The sequence below is a fragment of the Gopherus evgoodei genome, chromosome 3 (genome assembly GCF_007399415.2).
Source record: "Gopherus evgoodei ecotype Sinaloan lineage chromosome 3, rGopEvg1_v1.p, whole genome shotgun sequence".
In the NCBI taxonomy this organism is placed as follows: domain Eukaryota; kingdom Metazoa; phylum Chordata; order Testudines; family Testudinidae; genus Gopherus; species Gopherus evgoodei.
In genome coordinates this window covers 26505012-26527384 of record NC_044324.1, presented here as the reverse complement: position 1 = coordinate 26527384, position 22373 = coordinate 26505012, and the positions used below count along the sequence as shown (strand labels likewise).

Genomic DNA, 22373 nt, shown 5'->3' with positions numbered 1-22373 from the left:
GTAGACAGTGCTGTAATTTAGAGGGAACCTTAGAACTGTAGAAAATATATTTGTCATACTGCACAATTCAAAAACTTTGTACCAGAGATAAATTGCTTAATGATCTAAACATAGCTTTGCAGTACTTTGACTCTTTGAAACCGTAGGGTCAAATACTAGTAAGGATGATTCAGTCTTTTAGCCTTCCAAGGTAGTTAAAGGCTGAAGGGCTGAGTCAACCTGGATAAATAACCGAGTGCCATGAAGATAAGTGTGGGTGTGGGGACGGGTTTTCCAGATGAGACTCATAAACCTGAGTTTCTTGGTGAACATTAAAGATCGCTGAAGAACATAAGAACGGCCATACTGGATCTGACCAAAGGTCCATCTAGTCCAGTATCCTATCTTCTGACAGTGGCCAATGCCAGGTGCCCCAGAGGGAATGAACAGAACAGGTAATCATCAAGTGATGCATCCCCTGTCGCCCATTCCCAGCTTCTGGCAAACAGAGGCTAGGGACACCATCCCTGCCCATCTTGGCTAATAGTCATTGATGGACCTATCCTCCATGAACTTATCTAGTTCTTTTTTTGAATCCTGTTATAATCTTGGCCTTCACAACATCCTCTGGCAAGGAGTTCCACAGGTTGACTGTGCATTGTGGGAAAAATACTTCCTTTTGTTTGTTTTAAACCTGTTGCCTATTAATTTCATTTGCTGACCTCTAGTTCTTGTGTTATGAGAAGGTGTAAATAACACTTCTTTATTTACTTTCTCCATGGCAGTCATGATTTTATAGACCTCTATCATATCCTCCCTTTAGTCGTCTGTTTTCCAAGCTGAAGAGTCCCAGTCTTATTAATCTCTCCTAACTGGGGAAGCCATCCCATGCCCCAATCATTTTTGTTGCCCTTTTCTGAACCTTTTCCAATTCCAATATATCTTTTTTGAGATGGGGCGACCACATCTGCGCACAGTATTCAAGATGTGAGCATATCATGGAGTTATTGAGAGGCAATATGATATTTTCTGTCTTACTGTCTATCCTTTTCTTAATGATTCCCAACATTCTGTTTGCTCTTTTGACTCAATATTTTTCACAAGAGTAAAGATTTGCCCTGGTGTGTTGGACAAAACTTTCCCTCCTTTACCACTTCTATGCACCAGTTTGCTTGTTGCTCTCCACGCAGCAGATAGTTGCATTTCATTGATGTATGAATTATGGCTTCAGGCCATTTGGGTTAAAAGGTGAACATGTAAAATATATTTAGAAAGAACAAAAATAAATGCCATGTTGTACATATGAATCCATGATCTAGTTCCAGTATTCATTTATTTGAGGGATTTAGAATGTCAGTTGGTTTCTCTTCCATAGTTAGATTTTTCCAGTTGGTTTCTTGGGTTTTTTGTTTTTGTTTTTCTATTATAGTCTGAACTGCTTCCAGTGTGTCTAGCCTGTGACATTTCCCCACCAATAAAAATAGCAAAAGTATAAAGAAAATAATTTTGACGGCGAGATTGTCTAATGTATTGCATTGTCAATTGTAACCTTTTACAGAATGACCCCATTTTAACCCCCAGTTCTGTATCAAGAAAATGACAACGCTGAACTAAATATTTTGCTTGTTTATAAGTGTGAGTGATTTCTCTTCATTTTTGCTCTCTTTGCAAAATGGATTTGTTTAAAAATTTTTTTTGTCCATTTTCTGCCTTGAAAGACCACATGGCAGAATAATCCTAATTCTTTCTCGGTTAACCCCATAGGTTGTTGTTATTATTTATATGACAGTAGCACTTAGAGACTGTAATTTAGATCAGGGCCTCGTGGTGTTAGGTGCTATATAAGAGACAGTTCCTGCCCCCAAATTCTTTACTAACTAGACAAGGCAGAATTATTATCTACACACAGAGAGATTAAGTGACTTGCCCCAGATCATAAAGGAATCTGTGTCAGAATTGGGGTATAAATCCAGATCTCCTGAGTTCCTGTGCCTTAACTCTAAGGCCATTCTTCCACCTCCACCCCTTTTTCACTGCCCAGCTTGTAGGAGAAGGACTATGATTAACATGTTTTGGCTATGTGAGTGTGTGTATATGAGTTAAGCAATTACTGTGTTAATGCTAAATAGGAGAAATGAGTTGTTCATTTAGTTCTGAAAGTGGTTAGTCATGTTTCTCTCTCATCGAAGTAAGTTCCATAATCTAGGTCCAACACTTGTGAAAGTTCTGTCTCTTTTACTCATGAGCTTTCACATATTGGTCCACAATTTCATGGCTCCAGTAGTTGTTGCTGGAGGTACTGGTTAAATGGAGGTCTTGGCTGTGGATCTCTTAGGTAACCAACCCCAGTCCCATGAAAGGCTTTGAATATCAGGACAAAGACTATGAACTGGACTCTTTATTCAATGACATACAGATATTATTGTGATGGAGACCATATGAGCACCTTGCCAGATAAGGATCCAGGGCAAAGGACAGAGTCCCAAGATGATGTGTTCTTGTCAATCTGCACTGCTAAGCAAATGGGCCACTGTGTTTTGTAGTAGCTGAGACATTTTCAGGGCGTACTCTGTATTTTAATGCAATTCCCAGTCAGGTTAGGCAGGGGAGCCAGTTCCAGAGGTGATGTGAGTGACAGAGTGTCCTCTTCATCTCTCATGTGAGTAGCTGTCTTTTGAAGCAAAAGCCACTAGGAGAAGGAGATGCCCCCACGTGCAGATTCGTCTTAGGGGCTGTCGGATTCAAATGGGAGCTGATTCCCCTGAGCAGCTGTCACTGACATTCTGGCAAGTTCTAAGGCAGGTGCAGTAGAGTCCATGACACTAATGCTTATAAGAAATATCAGAATCCCTACGGAAATAATAACTACAGCCCTATGACTCACATAGACACTCAGGGGACTGTTTTTAAGTTACACAAAAATATAGTGATTAAGAGAAAAGTGCAAATACAGTTGTAAAATGCCACACCAGTACAGGCTTGATGCAGGTAATTCTTCCAGTTAAAAAACAAAAATGATCAGACCATTTTCCAGAACCAAAGAAAGAGAATTGTCAGCAAATTATTATTCCCTAAGAGCTGATGGGAATAGGGAGATTCATGTACAGATTCTTGTAGGGGGAAACAGTTTTTCAGGCACAGGTATCTGAAATATGTGTATCTCTTTTTACAACTTTTAAGCCAACATTATGGGAACAATTAACCATTAAATACAGGTTTTAAAAAATGATTTGAAATATATTTTAGTGCATATTTCACCCCCCACCCCCATCCCGCCATCCCACGAACAAGGAAACATGCACACACATACATCATGCCAGACTGAGGCATGAGTGGTAAACATCACTGTCATTTCACTCTATCCTTGGTGCACTAAGGATTTCATGCCCTGTCCTCCCCTCCCCTCCCCCCATCCCCCTCCATATCTGCATGTTTGGCATTTTCATCCCTGGTGACTATCCCCTCCTGATTTGATCCCTCCTGATGTAACCAGCAATGAAACTTGGACTGCTCCAAAAGCCACCGGGAACAGCTTTCACATTCCACAAGCAAGCTCCACTGCCGGTTAGAGGGCATGGAAATGAATTAGAAGCAGTGGGCATTAGTGAGACACTGTGACAAACAACAGAAGCTCATCATTAGGAAGAGAATGGGAGCCTGGTGCACCAGACACCAAAACGTGTACTGGGGCCATGTACCACTGGATTGGGGACGACTGAACTGACTACATCTGCCTTGAAGGATGCATTTGGCAGAGGCAGTGCATTCTTCTAGACAGACAGCACTAGCTTATTCCCCAGCACAGGGGCGGGGGGAGGAGGGGGCATCTTCTGCAGGGCTATTTAAGGAGTATATGCTGTGTGAGAAAGGACTTGCTGGAAGGGAATAGTATTAAAGTGTTAAGTGCTTAATGCTTCATGCAGCAGCAAATCCCAGCCAACTACAGCCTGCCAGGCCTGCCTCCACTCCCATCTCCCAGCCCCTCTGAAGGACCTGCCTTTCCTGTGCAGCTGGGAAGGGGGATTGGGTGACAGAGTAGGCAGCCTCCACCCATCCCAGCTTTTGCATTGGCTGGAAGCGTGTGATGGGCAGCTGTGATGCTCCTTGTCAGTCAGCGAGGAAGGGGAATGCATTCAGCAGAGGGTCCAGCTGAGCCGTGGCGTGGGGAAGGCAGGGTAGTGGCCAGCTGAACGCAGAGGGTGACCCAGGCAGCAGCAAGAATTGCTCTGTGTTGCCGCAGACCAGCAGTGCAATAATGGGAGTGGAAATTGAGACAATCTCCCCCGGAGACGGTAGGGTCTCTCGCTCTCCTGATTTGCTTTTAAGTGGTACTGGGGTGGCTGTGATCACAAGAGAGGGAGCCCCCAGCATCGGGCGTGGGGGCGGGATCCGGGATCAAGGGACAGTGCAGAGGAAGGGTTTCTGGAGGGGGAGTGGGAATCTCGGCTCAGAGGAAGAGGGAGCCCGGGGGTCTCTTGCATCAAGAGAGTGAGAGAAATCGGAGATCAGAGGCAGCTCCTTGCCGGGATACTCTGGAATCAGAAGAGGAAGGAGTCCAGGGGTCTCTGACTTCAGGAATGGGGGTGGGAGGTGGATAACAGGAAGGATGGATATGTGGTCAAAGGAGGCAGAAGTACAAGGGTGCCTTGCATTTGGGGGGGGGATATAGAATCAGAGGAAGCTCAGGAGTCTCTGGGATTAGGAGCAGGATCTAGCATTAGAGAAAACAGTGAGCCTAGGGTCTCCAGAATCAGGAAGGGTTATCTGGAATTACTGCAGCTTGAGGGGCTCTGGCATCAAAAGGTGACATGAGACCAGACCTAGGGGTGTCCAGCATCTGAAGAAGAAATAAAAGACTGCAGAGTAGAAAGGGGTGTGGGTGACATCCCTAGTATCAGGGAGGGTAAAAGCCTGAGGGTTCTGCCATCAGATGCTTGGGGTGAAGGTCCCTGGGATCAGAGGAACAGAAGGAGAGCCGACTAGGTACTCTGGGATGAGTAGGCTGCAGTGTCTGCTGCTTCTTTGGTGGCAACAGCAGAGGCAGTGAATGGTTTGGGATATTTAAATGGCATTTGCTGACAGCTGCATAAATCCAAGTGCAGTGAAGTAATTTAGTAACGAGAGCAAATTATAGTCCAGTGCACACCCATTTTAAAATGTGAGCCTTAGCTGTCAGCAGTGAAAGCGGGTTCACTTCCGAATCGCACCCTGGATCAGGCATTATTGGGGTAGCAGCAGCAAGACAGTTAATTTCTGTAGAGGATGGAAATCAGCAAAATAAATGATTACTGATTAGTGTGGGTGGCTGTGGTGAAAGTTGGCATTTAAGGTGCACAGTAACAAAGCTTCCCAAATTTATTTCCAAACCTTTTCATGAACCATAGGCCATTTATGTCAGAATCACTTCGGATGGCACCAGCATTTTGACTGGACTAGCTGTTTTCTCCGCTTTTAAAATACTATTATTGCACTATAACACTTTATAATGGCTCCAGATTAAAGAGTATATTAATCTTTGATTTTTATGGGATCATTTTTTCAGAGTGGCTGCTCCAGTCTGGTGTTAGAACATCATACCATAACTCCTGAAGACAAATGTCATTACCAGGAATTCTAGTTTTCTGTGATAATAACTCCAAAATTCTCTAATAAAAAGATAAAAATCCATGTTTTTCCATCATTAAAATGAAATGCTGAACTTTAGTTTCCCTAGCCACAATATATATAGGTATCAGTTGAACACAATGTTTTATAAATATATTTACAGTTTTTAAACTGTCAGACAGAGCCCTGCCACCCAGGGCAGAGAGCCGGAGCCGCGCCCACTCTCCTGATTATCTGATCTGACCCCAGTCTCAATTAGATTGGATAATCAGGGTTCTACTATACCTGTTTTTATCTTTCCACAAAATGTAAAAACTAATGATTATCTGTAAAAATGCAAATCTCTAATTTTTCCATGGCAAATGGATTTCTAGAATCTCTTGCCATTACTAATATAGAGCCATACGTATCTATATAATAGGTCAAATTCATCCTCAGCTTAACTCTGTTGGCCCAACATAATTTCCTCCCTTGCCTAGGCCTTTTAACTGTCTTCTCCATCTACCGTTGTTTACCTCTGTGGGCCAGATTCAGCTCCAATTTACAGTGCTGTAAATTCAGAGTAACTCCATTGATGTACGTATTGTTATTCTATTGTAAGTGTAAGTAAGGGCAGAATTTAGCCTTGTCATTTTATTATTCATCTCTAGAGTGTATTGGGATATGGTTTGTATGAAAGATGCTCTTCAAAATAAAGTTATAAATGTGATTTCTTCTGGTTGCAAATCTTAATCCAATCCAGTTGATTTAAACAGTGTCATTAAAACCAAAACCAGTAAGCACTGTTGCCTTCAGATCCACTCAGAAGTCAGTTTGCTGTAGTGACTCGTTGATGGTCTTAACATCTTTGGGCCTAATTCAGCCTTGGTATAAGATGATGCGTCTCCATTGGTACAGTATTACACCAATTTATGCCAAAGTGGAATATGGGCCACTGATCACTTGTATCACACTCTTTCTGATCTGCTTCCACATTGAATGGTGCATCGTACCTGGTGCTGTTATTAGTTGTGATTTTCCAGTAGTGCCTATTGTGATCGGGGCCGCATTGTGCTAGGCTTCGTACAGACAGGTAGAGTACGTTTACACTGTAATGTAAGCCCAGGGTTAGTGGGACTTGAATTCATGGACCCTGGCTTTAAAAGCTCAGGGTTTGAGCATCCACACTCATTGGTGACTTTAGGTTAAGAATTTTTGACCCTGGGTCCCATATCAGGGTTCCAATTATATCCCAGATTATCTAGATCCCCGAGTCCAACCAATCACATCCCAGATTACTTAGCACATTCCTGAAATGTGACCACTCTCTAGCCCTTGGTGCTGCAGCATGGGACAACTTGACTGTCCACCCTGCACATCACAGGAAGTTGTTGCAGCTCACCAACACATTCTGCTGAGCTGTCCTTTTGGTCTGCACACTCCCAGCAGTCAGAACAGGAACATGGAGTCATCATTTGAAGAACTTTTCTTGCTTGAGCTTTTGCTCCTGTTTCAGGAACTGGGCAGAGCTTTCATGAGATGCTGGTGGACATTTTGGTGGCATTTTCTGACCCACTGAAGGCACCTGCCAGAGCTAATGATGGAGGAGGAGGAGGAGAATACCGACATTGAAAACTCGAACTGGCTGATGCTCCTCATGACTTTTGGTATAGCTGCTGATGCCCTCTACGTACACCAGTACTTCTGGAGCTGGGCCACAAGCACAGATTGGTAGGATCACATCGTCATGCAGACCTGGAATGATCAGCAGTGGGTCCAGAACTTTTGCATGAAGAAAGCTACATTTCTGGTGCTTTGTGAGCAGTTTACCCTGACCCGCCAACATCTCAACGTACTCATGAGGGTGGCCATATTGGACCTGAAGCCGGTTGTTATAGCTATCTGGAAGCTGGCTACCCCAGATTGCTACAGGTCTGTTACGAACTGTTTGGTGTTGGAAAGTCAACTCTGGGTAAAGTGGAGTCAGAAGTTTTTGAGGCAATCAGGCATGTGATTTACCCAAAGGTGATGGGCATAAACAATTGGCAGCAGCTGTGGCGGTGATCCCTTGATTCGAGGATGATTCCTACCACGGATGTACATATGGGTTCTGAGATGACTCAAGATTCCGATCCTGGAACCACAGATCCGCCCACAGTAGGTGCAGACATTTCCTGTCAGGCCAGCTGCCTGCTGGGAGAAAGCTCTTTCTTTCTGCTTCCTTCTCTCCCTCTTTTCAGCTTTGAGGGCAAGGTGCTTCTTCTCTAAGTAGGCCGCTGCCTGACGGAGGATGTGGCACCATTGGGGTTGATTGGTGGCTTGCTCTTCCCAGCTTGTAATGTCCACATCAGTTTTCTTGAGATACGGTTTTAATGTGTCTTTGTAATGATTTCTGACTGTAGGTCAGCTGAGAGTAGAGGGCTTGTTTTGGCAGGTGAGAAACTGGCATCCACACACAATGTCCAACCCAGTGGAGTTGGTGCATAAGGCTCATTCCTTCAATGCTGGTGACACTGGCTTAGTGAGGATTCTGGCGTTAGTGCAGTGAGCTTCCCACTTGATGTGAAGAGTTTTCCACTGGTCGATAGTCTACCTTCATGGACAGACTGGGACACTATTCCCACTAAATGGCATTGTCATAAATGGAGTTACTGTCCCCCACTGCTATTCTAGGGAAATCTTGCATACCCTCTTTTTGCCCTGGCCTGTGAAACCATATACTGATTTCAGAGGGCCTTGCAAAAAGTTTAATTACACTCTCTGAAGGTGTAGAATGGTGGTTGAATGTGCGTTTGGCAGCTTGAAATCCTGCTGGCATAGTCTACAGACCCATTTGGATTCCAGTGTCATCAGTGATGTCTGATTTATTGTGCCTTGCTGGGCTCTTCACAGTCTTTGTGCGGTCAAATGAGCCATTTGCCCCTGAATGGACCTATGACGGTAATGGACTGCTGAACCAGTACACTCAACCAGAAAGTGCACTGGTCTCACAGCTGGAACAGGCAACGGAAATCAGGGATGCTCTGTGATCCCACATTATGGACTTGCATGGACCAGTGGAAGAAGGAGAATAGTACATTTATAAAAGCAGCAAAGAGTCCTGTGGCATCTTATAGACTAACAGACGTTTTGACATGACATGCATCCAACGAAGTGGGTACTCACCCACGAAAGCTCATGCTCCAAAACGTCTGTCAGTCTATAAGGCGCCACAGGACTCTTTGCTGCTTTTACAGATCCAGACTAACATGGCTACCCCTCTGATACTTAGTATATTTATGAATGTTTTTGAATGTTTACAGTAAATGAGGCACTATCACGCCATTCAATGAAAGGGAGTGCACTGTCACTGTACACAGTGAATGGGGGAGGTATTGATTGTCATCTGTGGTTATCTTTATGATTCAAAATACACATTATAAGATGTGATGTAGTGAGCGCAATAAACTTTCCTAATAAAATACAAACCTATAATTGTATTGTAAAAATAACAATATTAGAGCATTGCCAGGCAGGCCTGCATACTAAAACAACAGTAATAAACCAACACCACCCAGCCATAGAATTGTCCAAAGTGCTCCTGGTATGCAGCTCATGGTACTGTAGAGTGGACTCACACTATGGTGTGAGCGCAGTAGGAGCCTGCAGTCTTGTGGCCATTAGCGAAAGCAGCCACTCAAACAGGTTTTTCTGCTGTGCTCTCACATCCTCTTTCAGCCGATGTTCTTGTTCCTGGGACTGAAATGCAGGTGTCTGCTCCTGTGCTGCAATTCTGTTCTTGGCATGTATGCTGCTGAAGTATGCAAACTTATAGTAACTGAACAGCACATCTGTGAGGGGAGTGGCTGGTCAGCTGCTGAGCTGACCCTGGAAAATACATCCTTCCTCAGAATGTGACTACCTATCTGGAGTTCCTGTTATGGGAAAAGTTTGCAGCTGTCGGCATCCAGATTGCCCCACGCAGGACCCTTTCACCCCACACCTGGATCCCCCCACACTAAGCCCCTCCACGCTTTGATCCTGCCAGGCTGAGCCTGCTTGCCCCACACCTGGATCAGGAGAGAGGGCTGGGTGTGCGTGTGAGACTCTGTCCTTCTAGGTCACTGTGGAGCCGTATAGATGTGCTAATATGCCAGTAAGGAATCTATTTGTCAAAAAAACATTCCCTGAATCTTTTTTGTTGTCTGTATTGTTACAGACATACTTGCTGACAGGTATTTTGAAAGAAATTATCAAAATAATTGCAAATGGTGTGATTATACTGTGTTATTTTGACAAATAAAATATTCAGAATTTTGCAGAATTTTAAAATATTGTGCACATAGTTTTTTTTTTTTGGTGTAGAATTTTTAATTTTTTTGGTGTAGGATTCCCCCAGGAGTAATCTGCCAGACAATAGGTTGTAAGGATACCACTACTACCATTTTGTATTGTGATTCTCTGGTGAACCTACCTGACTCAATGCTTTGCCTATCATAGGCTTTGTCCTCCTGCCATTTGCTGTTCATGGTGTTTGGCCTTGGCGCACTACCTTGTTATGCATTATTGAGTATCTCAGCTCATAGCCTATATAATGTACAACACATTAGAACACTACATTCAGTCAGAAGAGGCAACAGAAGGCAGGCAGGATCAGCTCATGCTCCTACCTGAATCCCCAGTTTATGGTTTCCTGACCCTGCTGTTCTGTAGTGATGGGGCCATCTGATGGATTATGGATCAAAGTTCTGTTGAATCTGAGACCTCTGTCTGCCAGTTCAGATACACAAATCAATGGTGCCATTATTAGGAGGGTTTTGGGTGCATCCTGAAAAATTGCCCTGTAGCTGTATTTTAGCAATATATAGAGTGGGAGGATGGAGGGGGTGACTCTTATCGGTGGCAGGGAAATCATTCAGACCTCTTGCCCATGGTGTCAAAATATTAACAGGGTGCTACCAAGATCTCTCTTCACCCATCACTGCTTTACTGTCTCATGTGACTGCAGATCTGAAAATGTATTTGCAGTGTATGAGATAGGATTTTTTTTTAAATCACAGCCACTTGCTAATTATATGTGTTCTTATTAAAGTAGACTTAAGTAAAAGGTATTAGAATTATGAATACAAACACATTACTTTACCACATCTTCATAGTGTAATCTTATTCATTTGTGAACAATAGCAAAATATAAGTTCAGTGAAGTTAAAAATTATTAAAATTAAGGCTAAGATTTATTCACGGGTATTTTTGGTAAAAGTCATGGACAGGTCATGGGCAACAAATAAAAATTCACAGGCTGGCCTGTCCATGACTTTTACCAAAAATAACCCAGACTAAATCTCTACTTCTGGGGCCCCATTGCTATGGGGGGTCCCTGTTGGGGAAGGACCCTACTCCAGTGCTGGGTGTTGACTGCTCAGGCGGTCCGCGGGGCCAGCTGCAACGGCTGCTGCTTGGGTGGTTCCCAGAGCCAGACTCCCTGGGTTTCCTGAGCAGTGGCCAGTGTGACTGGCCCCAGGGACCACCAGAGCAGCTGGTCCTGGGGTGCTCCAGCAGCGGCTGGTGTGGCTGGCTGTGGGGCACCTGAGAAGCTGTCCCAGGAGCCAGCTGCTTGGGCAGCCCTGAAGTCAGCTGCACCAGCCACTGCAGAAGTCACAGAGGTCGTGGAAAGTCATGGAATCCGCGACTTCCCCAACCTCTGTGAAAGAATCGCAGCCTTAATTATGATTCATTATGTCTTTCCAAAGGCCATCCCCCTGCAGTTGTAGGATGTAATCTGCTGTCAGAGGACAAATCAGATGTTAAAGCTAATAAGAAAAGATATTAGACTTGACAGAAAGGAGAAACCACATTAATATAAGAAAACATGTCTTCCTAATCTAAATCGGGGACCTTTTATCCTAAACCATTTCACTCCCATCCTGAATATTGGTGACTAAGATTAAATGACATCCAGACTCAAAGCAGCCCTAGAGTCAAACCTCAGTCTAACCTCCTGAGCCCATCTCTCCTAAAAGCTAAACTTTCCCACACGGGATGGTTAATCAAAGACTTATTAAAAATATACTTTTCTATTTTTAACAGGACGGACATTTCCAAAGAAGGGTCAGACGTGTGTGGTACACTACACAGGTGAGGCATGTTCTGAATGTTCTGTCTAGATGGCTTTGCACTTCTGGAGCCGTTTGTCATTTCCGATTTCATGTTCATATTTTTCCCCTTCCTTTGCCCCTTCTTGGCCTTTTAATATTTTTCTGTTGAGTTTCCTGAAGGCATCACTCTTGACTGGGAAGCTCCAACTACAATACCTATGTGTGCAAGCTATTCTTTGCTAAGTGGAATGTTTAATAGCGTATGGTTAATAAATGACACCGTGGACCTGATTCTCTGCTCCATTACACTGGCCATTGAAGGCAAATGGAAAATACATGCTACACAGCGGAGGATCAGGCCCTCTATCTCCATCATCTTGGACTCTGAGGTCATTAATTGAGATGCAATGATATTCCTTCTTTTTTTTGGCTGTGTATAAGATAAAAGCATGTATCCCAGACATTAGGGTAAATTCACCCCTGTGCGGGAGAGTTGGAGGGGCAGTACAAAGTCCTACTTTGAGGACTTAAATGGGTCTTAATGTTGCCTGTTGATGCTCTTCCATTGTGCATAAATACTTAAAGAGTCATTGGGCTAAAGAGAGTGAGTATGATTCTGTAGCCTAGTGGTTAGAGCACCTACCTGTGAGATGGGAGACCTGGTGTTTAGTCCCCTACTCCAATGACTGTTGTGTCTTGTGTATTTAGAGTATATGCAGTCTGGGCCAGAGACTGTCTCTTACAATGTGTATGTGAGCACCTAGCACATGGCCCTTGTCACCGTTGAGTTTGCTAGGTCATACTGTAATATTGATAATAATAACAATAAGGGAATAACAATGGCCTTAGTACTGGTGTATCTCAACATTAGGGAGGTATTTTTCTACAGTTCAGGATAGTTTCTTAAGATTAAATTCAGTGAGTTCTCAGTGTGGGGAATCTGTAGTGTCTACTCTTCAAAGCAGGCTGGCTGGAGGTAGGGTTGCCAACCCTCCTGGATTGGCCGGGAGTCTCCTGGAATCAGAATCCATCTCCCAGTGGCTATTGAAACCAATCCAGGAGATTTTAATAGGCTGCAAAAAGTCCGGTCGGCAGCACAACGGGACAAAGGTAGGCTCCCTACCTGCCCTGGCTCCACGTGGCTCCCAGAAGTGACTGGCACATCCCTCTGGCTCTTAGGCACAGGGGTGGCCAGGGGGGGTCTCTGTGTGCTTCCCCTGCTGTGTGTGACGACTCTGCAGCTCCTATTGGCCAGGAACCATGGCCAATGGGAGCTGCGAGGACGGTGCCTGCAGGCAGGAGCAGCGCACAGAGCCGCCTGGCTGCCCCTGAGCCTAGGAGCCAGACATGCCAGTTCCTTCCAGGAGCCACCTTAAGTAAGCGCTGCCTGCCAGAGCCCGCATCCCTCACCCCCTCCCACACCTCAACCCCCTACCCCAGCCCTGGGCCCCTCCCACACCTAAACTCCCTCCCCTCCTGCACCCCACATCTCCTGTACCCCAACCCCCTGAGCCAGGCTCAGCCCAGAGTCCTTTCCCATGTTCTGAAACCCTCAGGCCCACCCTCCAGCCCAGAGCCCGCACCTCCCTCCCCTCACCCCAACCACCTGCCCCAGCCCGGTGAAAGTGAGTGAGGGTGGGGGAAAGCAAGCGAGAGAAGGGGGGATGGAGTGAGTGGTGGGTGGGACCTCAGAGATGGGGCAGGGCAGGGGCAGGGCCTCAGAGAAGGGGCGGGGCAGAGGACGAGACAAGGGTCTTTGGGTTTCTGTGATTAGACAGTTGGCAACCCTAGAGGTGATGGAAGATGTGGCTTTCCATTAAAAAAGATCTCTAGAAGTTCTAGTTTTTGTCACATTTGTTATGACTTTGAACACTTTGTCTAGTGACTAAAGCACAGGATTGGGAGTCAGGAATTCTGGATCCTGTTCCTGCCACTGCTGCTGAATTGCTGTGTGACTTCTTACAACCGTTGACTACATAGGCCCAAATTCAGCCTTTAATTATAGTGGGGCAGCTCCTAGTCACAATCACTGTAACTGAGGGTAGAACTGAGCCCTTAATCTCGCCGTACCGCTGTTTACCCATCTGTAAAATTGGGATAATGCTGCAATTACCCACTTTGGAGGAATATTACAAGCCTCAATTCATTAATGTTTGTGAAGTGCTGTGAGGTTTTTGTTTGAAAGGTGCTATAGCAGTGCACATTATATTATATTTATTTATTAAACAACTTTCAGAGCAGCATTTTGCTGATGGTCACAGACCTAATTAATGTCCAATGGGAAATCAATCTGTTTCTTTTTAAAACACTTAAGATCAGATAGATCTTCAGCTCGGGTAAATCAGTGTAGCTCCATTGACTATTGACTTCAATGGAGCTACCCAGATTGGCCCTCTATTTAAATCAGAATTCATAAATGATGCTCTTGTCTTTTTTGTTGTTGTTTGCACTAGTGATCTGGGGGCACATTGCTGTCATTGCCATATGTTACCAAACATTTTATATTTATGTATACATTACCAAACGCTTTGTAATTTTTGTTTCTGATGTTGGGAGAAAGCCATGGTTGCAATTGTGAAATTGCACAAGTCTACTGCATAATGTGCAGATTATTGGTAGTTTACGGAATGTACTTGATTTATCATAATGAAAAAAGAAAAGAAATCCATTTAACACCGCACAGATTTCTATGGAATTTGATTATATGGCTCTGCCAAAAAGAGAAGAATTTTCTATATATTTCACGGGCCAAAATCAATACAGCCTTAAAAAAAAAGTATTCTCATTATAATGGTTGGAAATCTGTGGGCCAAAGGCCAGATTCCCATCTCGGCAAGACTGATGTAAATCAAGAGTAATGCCACTGAATGGAATGGAGTTACACCAGTTTTTCTAGATGAGAATCTGGCCATTATAGCTTAATGTTTGCATGGTTCGATACACATTCATCCAATCTGGAAGTGCTCTGTGTCAGCATAAATGCAAAAAACTCATATTAGCCCAATCCTGCTCTCAAACAAACTCATCAACACCCATTGACTTTAGTGGGTGTTGTGCTTGTGTATCTGGGGAAAGAATTAGGCTCTAAGCAAGGAATTTAATCAAAGTTCTTTGTCTTTAATTAGCTGTCTGGGTGATTTGGAATAGATAGTGAAAACAGAAATTAGAGCTAGCATGAATAAAAACTGTGGTGTAGCAGACAATGTAACTGAGCCTTGAATTATAGGCAACCAAAACTTGCCTAGCTATAAGGAACTTAATTGATTATAAAGCCTTTCCAACTATAGGATATGATGTCTGTTCATATGATGTGATGCATGCCAATTCTTTGTATTTTCTAGTAAAAGTCATATGCGTCTTTAAATTGCCATGGCTTGAAAAGATGGCTGCTTTTTACATTGGTGAAGATCTTAGTGGCAGCTGAGACCCAATGAAAGTGTATCTCAAGTCGTCTCTGCTTTTTTTCTGTGAATCATAATTGCAAAAGGTAGTCTGGCTATTCAGTGTGAAACATGTTCCTCTGAGACCACATAGACACAGCTTGCAAATGTTAAGATTCTCTGATAAAGTCAGTCAAATTTTCACTTTTGCTCATTTACCATAGATCAGTTAAAATATGTGGGAATATTTTAATGGAGAGGTTGTTGTATAGTGACTGGAGCCTGGGACTAGGAATTAGTGGGGAAGAGGGTTTTGTTCCTTGCTATGCCATCTATTTACTGTCTGACCTACGTTAAGTGACTTGTTTCCTCTGTGCCTCAGTTTTGAAATGTGTAAGTAGTGGAGATAGTGCCTCACAGGATTGTCATGAAACCTAAATAATGTTCACAAAATGTTTTGAGATTATTGTGTTAAAAGAGACTATAGAAGTGAAAAAAGATTGAGCTGATAGAGAGCAAACATAGCTCTTGTAAGCAAAATATAGTAGCTTCAACAATTAAAGGCATGAGTTTGAGTTGAAAATCTCAGTTCATTTCCTTATGGAAAAGGGTCCACATCATAAAATTGACCCTCAGGTTGCCCAGTTCTTCCACCCTTACTGTGCAATACTTACTATGCAATAGTCCTATTGGTTGAAGTGAAATCACTTGCAGAGTTAGGTACTACAGGAACTCCTCACTTAAAGTTGTCTCGGTTAATGTTGTTTCATTGTTACGTTGCTGATCAATTAGGGAACATACTCATTTAAAGTTGTGCAATGCTCCCTTCTAATGTCGTTTGGCAGGCGCCTGCTTTGTCCACCTCTTGCAGGAAGAGCACCCCGGTGGAGCTAGCTGGTGGGGGCTTGGAACCAGGGTGGACCGACAGCCCTCCATCAGCTCTCCCTATCAGCTCCCCACTCCCCTAAGTTCCCTGTACAGCAGCTGCCCAGCAGGCTAGCAATTGCAGCTGTCCCTCCCCCCAGTGCCATGGACTGCTCCTGCCCTCTGCCTTGGAACTGCTCCCTGAGACTCCTGCTTGCCGTGGTGGGCGGGAGGAAGAAGGGGGGCTAATGTCAGGGTGTCCCCCTCCCCTCTGCTCCTGCACCCTGCTTACCCCATCTTCCGTAGAGCAGGGGGGACACACGACAGAGGGAGCTTCCGGGCAGCCACAACTGCAGCTGCGGTGGGTCTCAGCTTGCTGATCTAATTAACAAGGCAGTGTACTTCTGACCCCACTCTTTATACCTAAAGGGGAAACGCGCATCTCTCTCTCTCATACGCATACAAGGTGTATGTCTCTGTCTGCCCTCCCTCCTTTTCTGCTGCCTTGCACAGTAGAGTGTGAGAGTTAACCCTTGAGGGCTTAGCCAATTGCTAGTTCATCATTTAGCAGTGAGGCATTCCCTGGAAATATCCCACCCTCTGACTCCTCCACGTCATCCAAGCTTCACAATCATCATCACTGTGTACCAATATTTAATTGTTTGTTTAAAAAAAATTTCCCTGGAACCTAACCCCCTCATTTACATTAATTCTTATGGGGAAATTGGATTCATTTAACATCGTTTTTCTTAAAGTCACATTTTTCAGGAACATAACTACAATGTTAAGTGAGGAGTTACTGTACTTAACATGAATAGGGTAATAGAATTAGACTCAGAATTGGCACTGGACAGCAACCTTGTTGGCATCCCCTTAAAGATGATCTCTGCAGGTCAGAGTTTTGACACCTGGTCTGCATGGTGAGAAGAAGTTAGCACTGCTGGTAGAGCTGGTTGGGACTTTTTTGACAAAACAGTATTTTGTCAGAAAATGCCAATTTGTCAAAACCAGCATTTTTCACAGGAAAAGGTCGACTTCTACAATTTTTTTACAGGAAAGGTTTCTCAGGTCCACAGTGGAAGTTAGAGAGCAAGAAAGAATCTGAGTCAGGGCGAGCAGGGACTTGAATATAGGTCTCCCGCCTTCCTGATGAGTACCCTAACCACTGAGCTATTTGCTTTTTTGGGGGTGGGTTTCTTGGTTTTCTAGGAGAATTTTGAATGGTCTCAGTATCGTCCCAACATGGAACAGCAAAACTGGTGAAATCTCAAAAAAAAAAAAGAATTGCAGGATGGGAAGACTGTTTCTCATCCAGCTCTACTGCTGCGTGTTGTATGGATAAATAGAAGACTTCAGTCTCTACAACTGCTCTGTAAGCCCAACAACCTTAAAACTCATTTGAGAAAAACAAAGGACCTAGTTTCGTTTATGCAGATTTAAGAAGACAAAAGAGATATTTCTTCAAGACAACAAAAAATGGGTCTTTCTGCTCTGTGAGTGACTTTGCTGTCATTGGAAGACAGCTTCCACAGTTTGGAGACTACCAGTCTTCTGTGCTGATGGAGCACCCATTGAACTCAATAGGAGTTCCTTTCATGGAGGATTTGCTGCATCAAGCTGCCTCCCTGTGTGCATTGAAATTAAATTGCTAGAAAATAATTAAGCCCCCTGCCGTCTAGTCTGTGAAAAGCTATAATAAGTTGATATTAAGTCAAGAAAAGTTGCAAAGGAGCTTATGTAATGTAACAAAGAAGTAATGGTCTCTGTTCGTCAGGCTTTTTGAGCTCAGTACTAATCTGGGGCAACACACACTTGCAGAATAGTTGAGTGCTCTTTCAGACTGAGGGTTGCTGGCTCCCATTTGCACATGTTTACAGTGACCATAATTATGTTCACTCTGCACATTTCTAGCTCATGTAAATTTAATGGCCAGGATCTGAAAGCTTTGTAATAATTGATGCTGATTAGAATTCTAGATTCAGAGCTTCGCCAAAATAAAATAGATTTCTAATGGGTTTATATACAAAGAGTTCCACAGTTATTCATACTTCTGAGTCTGTACTGAACTAGTGCCAGCATGACATTAAGGGGCTTTATATTGAAAGTACTGTCTTGCAAAGAAAATTTAAAATGTAGTCCTAGCTAGCTGAGGGTATTATAAATCCTGCATTACTATTTCCTAAGAATGTTGGACTGAAAGTCCGTGTTCCCTGCACATCACATGGCACAGAGAATCCTTATGACACAACATGTATAGGATTGCTAGGCAGTGCCAGGGGACCAATATAATCAGAGGGCCAGTTGATCCACAACGCAGCCATCACCCAAGCAGGGATGCAGTAACTGTTGTGATTACAGAAGCCTGGAGACCACAGCAGCTGTGAACTATCTCTGATTCCACATTGTGATCTAGGTCGGAATATTCTGTCTCCCCTAATCTGTGCCTCGCTTTTTAGTCCAGCTCTTGCTCTCCCTTTCTGACTTGGCTCGTTAGCCCTATAATATATAGGTTCTTATACTGTCCTCATCACCATGGTATCTGAGCCCCTTCCAGAAGTGCATATAATGATCTGTCCCATGTAGGTTGTTCTTTCTCTCATCCTCTCTCCAAGGAGAGAGTTGTGTGTGCAGTGTAATGTATTAGTTTGGTAGGTTTGTTTTGTTTTATTTTTAATATACAATGGAGAATGCATGTTAGTTTATCTAGTCCATCTGCTAGTCCAGCATTGTTCTCTGCAGTACATTTGCTAGTGCTTTGTACAGTCCAGTTTTAAATCTCACAAGTGATAGCTACTTATGCTACTTCCAAACCTTTTAAAGTTGGTGTTGATGTAGCATTCTTTGGAAATGAGACAAGGGCACACTGGATTTTCTGATAAAATCATGGGGAAAATCAACTTGCACCCACAGGACTTGTGACTGAAAGCAGTGGACACTGACCATGGACTGGGAAAAATTCAGTCTGACTCCTCCACTGGCTAGAAAACTTGACAATGTATCTTTCAGTGAGGGGACAGCCAGACTCAAAGTCCTGGATATGAACTCCCCTGAACTTGAGGAAGAAGGGCTGGTTGAAAATTTTCTGTCAAAACTGTTTTTCAGTGGAACATTTGTTTTTTGACTAAACAAAACTTTTCATGAAAAATACCTGCTTTCTCTGGAAAACTTTTTCTTTTGGTTGAACAGCCGAAAATGTTTTAGTTTTTGGCAGGAGTTTTATGTTGAGTGCCTCATGCCTCCATTCTCAGGTTTGGGCTGGATTTCCTAGCCAGACTATATCTCCCATGATGCACCGTGGCCTAGGACTCACTTTAATATGCCACAGCAACTCAGGAAGATGAGAGATTGGAACATCATGGTAGATGTAGTCTGTCCAAGCAACTTGGGCCAATGAGGAGAATGGAGTGTGAGATACTCAAAAGTCAGTTCCCATGAGACACCACAGTAGCATTTTCAATTGAAATGTTAGGTTTTCAGATGAAAGTTTTTGACCACTTTTTTGTTTTGTTTGTTGGTTTTTTCATTGAAAATTCAACATTTTCTGCAGAAAAATTTCCACTTCCTGACAAACTCTAGGAGGAGGTCCAGTATCCAGGTCTAAAATTTATTAGTTGGTTGCTCTCTCTGTAATGGTCTGAGTTAAAACCCTGTATCTGAACCCCCCACTCGAACTATCAATTTTTATTTAGAGATTTGGATCTGCATTTTGCAATTTAGTGTCATCTCAAATTGCAACCCAGATTAATCTTGCATTTGTTCCTGCTCCAGTGTCCGTTCGTCATAGGAAGAAATGAATTTTTCTTGTTCAGTAATGATCCCATCTGTCCCACCGGTTTAATCCTTTCATGTTTGTTTTGTTAAAAGTTATATGAAATTGTGGCAGCACACTAGACATTCATTATTTTACCTCCCCATTCACTCTTCCTCTCTCTCATCCCCACAATCACTACATAAATGTATTTTATATATTATTCATTGTGTCCGTTTTATAGGTGAATATAGTCATATGTCCTCTTCAAATTCTAAAAGAAAGTGTATTCTTCAGTTTCCTGGTCTTGTAGCTGCAATAGGGAAATCAAGCTATAATGTGTGCAGTTCTTCAATACCCTGAGCATTAGTCACTCGTGTTATATATATAATTCTACTTTTATGCTCTGATTAATCTTTTCTCATTCTAAAAGTGTTCTCCTTTTTCTTTGGCAGGGATGTAGTGAGTAGCTGGCAACAGCTTTGGAAAGGCTACAGCTGCTTCCTCCCTTATTCTGCCAGGGGAATTTTTGGAGCGGGTAGACAGTGGCATTGATAGCTTGCACCTTCAGGTTTATGCCCTTCCCTGATTTTTCAGTGGTATCACTTGCACCTTGTCTCCAATCAAGTGAGCAGCGAGGCAGGTGCACAATTTCTGCCCTACTCCCTGAGCCAGTCAGCAATGCTTCTGCAACGCACAGCTGAGTGCTATCGTCTGCATTATCTAAGTGATTCCCTTTTTCAGAGTGTCCTATTCACTTCCTGGCCTGAACCCACAGACATGATCTTGTTTCTGAACCTTGATTTCCTGAGTCAGTGCTTCTAGTACCTAGCAGGAGAGGCGGTTAAAGGGCCACCATGTCAAATGAAGAGCACATGTTAAAAAAGATCCTTAGCTGGGTTACTAATAATACCTGAGATTGTTTGACGTGAAAGCCTTTAAATATCTAATTTCCTTTTCCACATTTGTGCTTATGATTCAAATTCCTGGATTCAAAAAGAAGTTTTAAACATCAGCAGGTCAAAGCCAAGCACTGGACCAAATTCTGCACTGATGTAAGTGGGCATATTTCCATCGTGGGCAATATAGTTGCGCTTTCTTATGCCAGCAGTGAATTTGACCATTGCAATAGTAACCTAAAATTTAGACTTGGATTTCAACCCTCCCAAATTCAAGCTTGTGCAGATCTGGCATTTTGGTTAGTCCCATTACAATACAGATACCATTTCACCTATGTAGCTAGGTTCCTTTACCATGCCCAGCACTGTAGTATCTGAGAACCTGAGGTACAAAGCTCTCATCCATATCTAGAGTCTGGGTCACTGATTATGTTTTTGTTTACATTTCACATTTCTTTCAGTTTAGACAGTGAAATTAAACTGTTCAGATTCATTTCCTGGGTCTTCTCTAATCATAATAACACTTAGCGCTTACACAGTGCTTTTTACTGGTAGATCTCAAAGCACTTTACAAAGGAGTTCAGTATTATGGCCCTCACTTTACAAATGGAGAAACTGAGGCACAGAGAGAGGTAAAGCAACTTCCCCAAGCTACCCTATAGATTAGTGTCAAAGCTAGGAATAGAACCCATGTGTCCCAATGCCATGTTCTACTCACTAGGCTACATTGCCTCTTTCAAGCAATTCCTTTTCAGTCCTGCAGTGAATATATAACATTTTGGAACAAATTATTTAAATTGAAATGGGTTAGCAGGAAAATTACATTATTAGATTTTGTGGGGTTTTTTAAGCCAAACCTAATTTTGGGGCCAAATTGAAATGGAAATTATTGTTTTTATGAATTGTAAACAGATGAAGGGCCTGATTCTTTCTTGTTAAAAAGAATAATGAGGTCTACAATAATGATTCAGAACACTACAAACCATAGCTAAAGCCATTATTTTACCTCACATTACATTACTGGGACATTACTGAAGAATACTGTACTGTTTTCAGTAAGGTCACCATCAATGCACACTCAAAGCTCCTGTTGATTTTGTGGAAGTTTAGAATGGGTAAAAATAAATAACAGAATTGGAACCTTAGTGAGCTAGAAAATATAAATGCAGAGCCAAGGATGATGGAGAGATGGAAAATAGTTGGAGACGTTGGCTCTTACAGAGAGCAGAGAAATTATAGTTTCTGAGGGACTTCAAACAATAAGGATGTGAGGAGAAATTTTAGATAACTGTAAAACTCCACAGTTCAGTGAGGGAGATCTTATTGGACTCCTCTTGACTGGGAAACCTCCCTCTGATTCATTCTGCCACTGTTGGGCCGGCCCATTTGTAGACTACAAAACATTTAAACGTTGCCTGTTGTGTTAGTGAGTAATGGACATTGCCAACCCATTTTGTTTACAGCGGACAGTCAGATAAGAATAGCAACAGCTCTTCAACACTTGCCAAATTTATTTTAAATTTCAGGCACCTCTGTACATTTTACGGACAAGTAGCTGTGTTGAAAGAACAAGGGTACTGGGGCAACAGCTATCTGAGCCTTTCCTTTTCCCCTGAGAAACCAGCGTACAATGCAACCTGCCAGGGTGTCAGCTGATAAAAGCCAAACAGATGTTTCTCGTGAAGTGATCTCTGAATTTGGTGTCTTGGAGCTCGCTGTGCAAGTGAAGCCAGACATTATCCTGAAGCACACTGAATGAATGAATAACTCTGACATGGATGCTTCCATTGCACCATGCAGTCTGTCTCTCTAGGTTCTCATACTGTGCCCAAGAGCACCCTCCCTT

At 43.2% G+C, this 22373-nt stretch overlaps 1 protein-coding gene across 1 annotated transcript in view; it reads left to right on the top strand.

The window, feature by feature from the left end:
- The first annotated feature begins 4097 nt into the window (after positions 1–4097).
- FKBP1B (FKBP prolyl isomerase 1B) overlaps positions 4098–22373 on the top strand; it is a 52871-nt gene continuing 34595 nt past the window's right edge. Inside the window, exons 1-2 of the mRNA XM_030555328.1 lie at positions 4098–4271; positions 11629–11676. Of these exons, the coding sequence (XP_030411188.1) occupies positions 4235–4271; positions 11629–11676 (85 nt within the window). The 5' untranslated portion in view covers positions 4098–4234. The remainder of the gene's footprint in view (positions 4272–11628; positions 11677–22373) is intronic.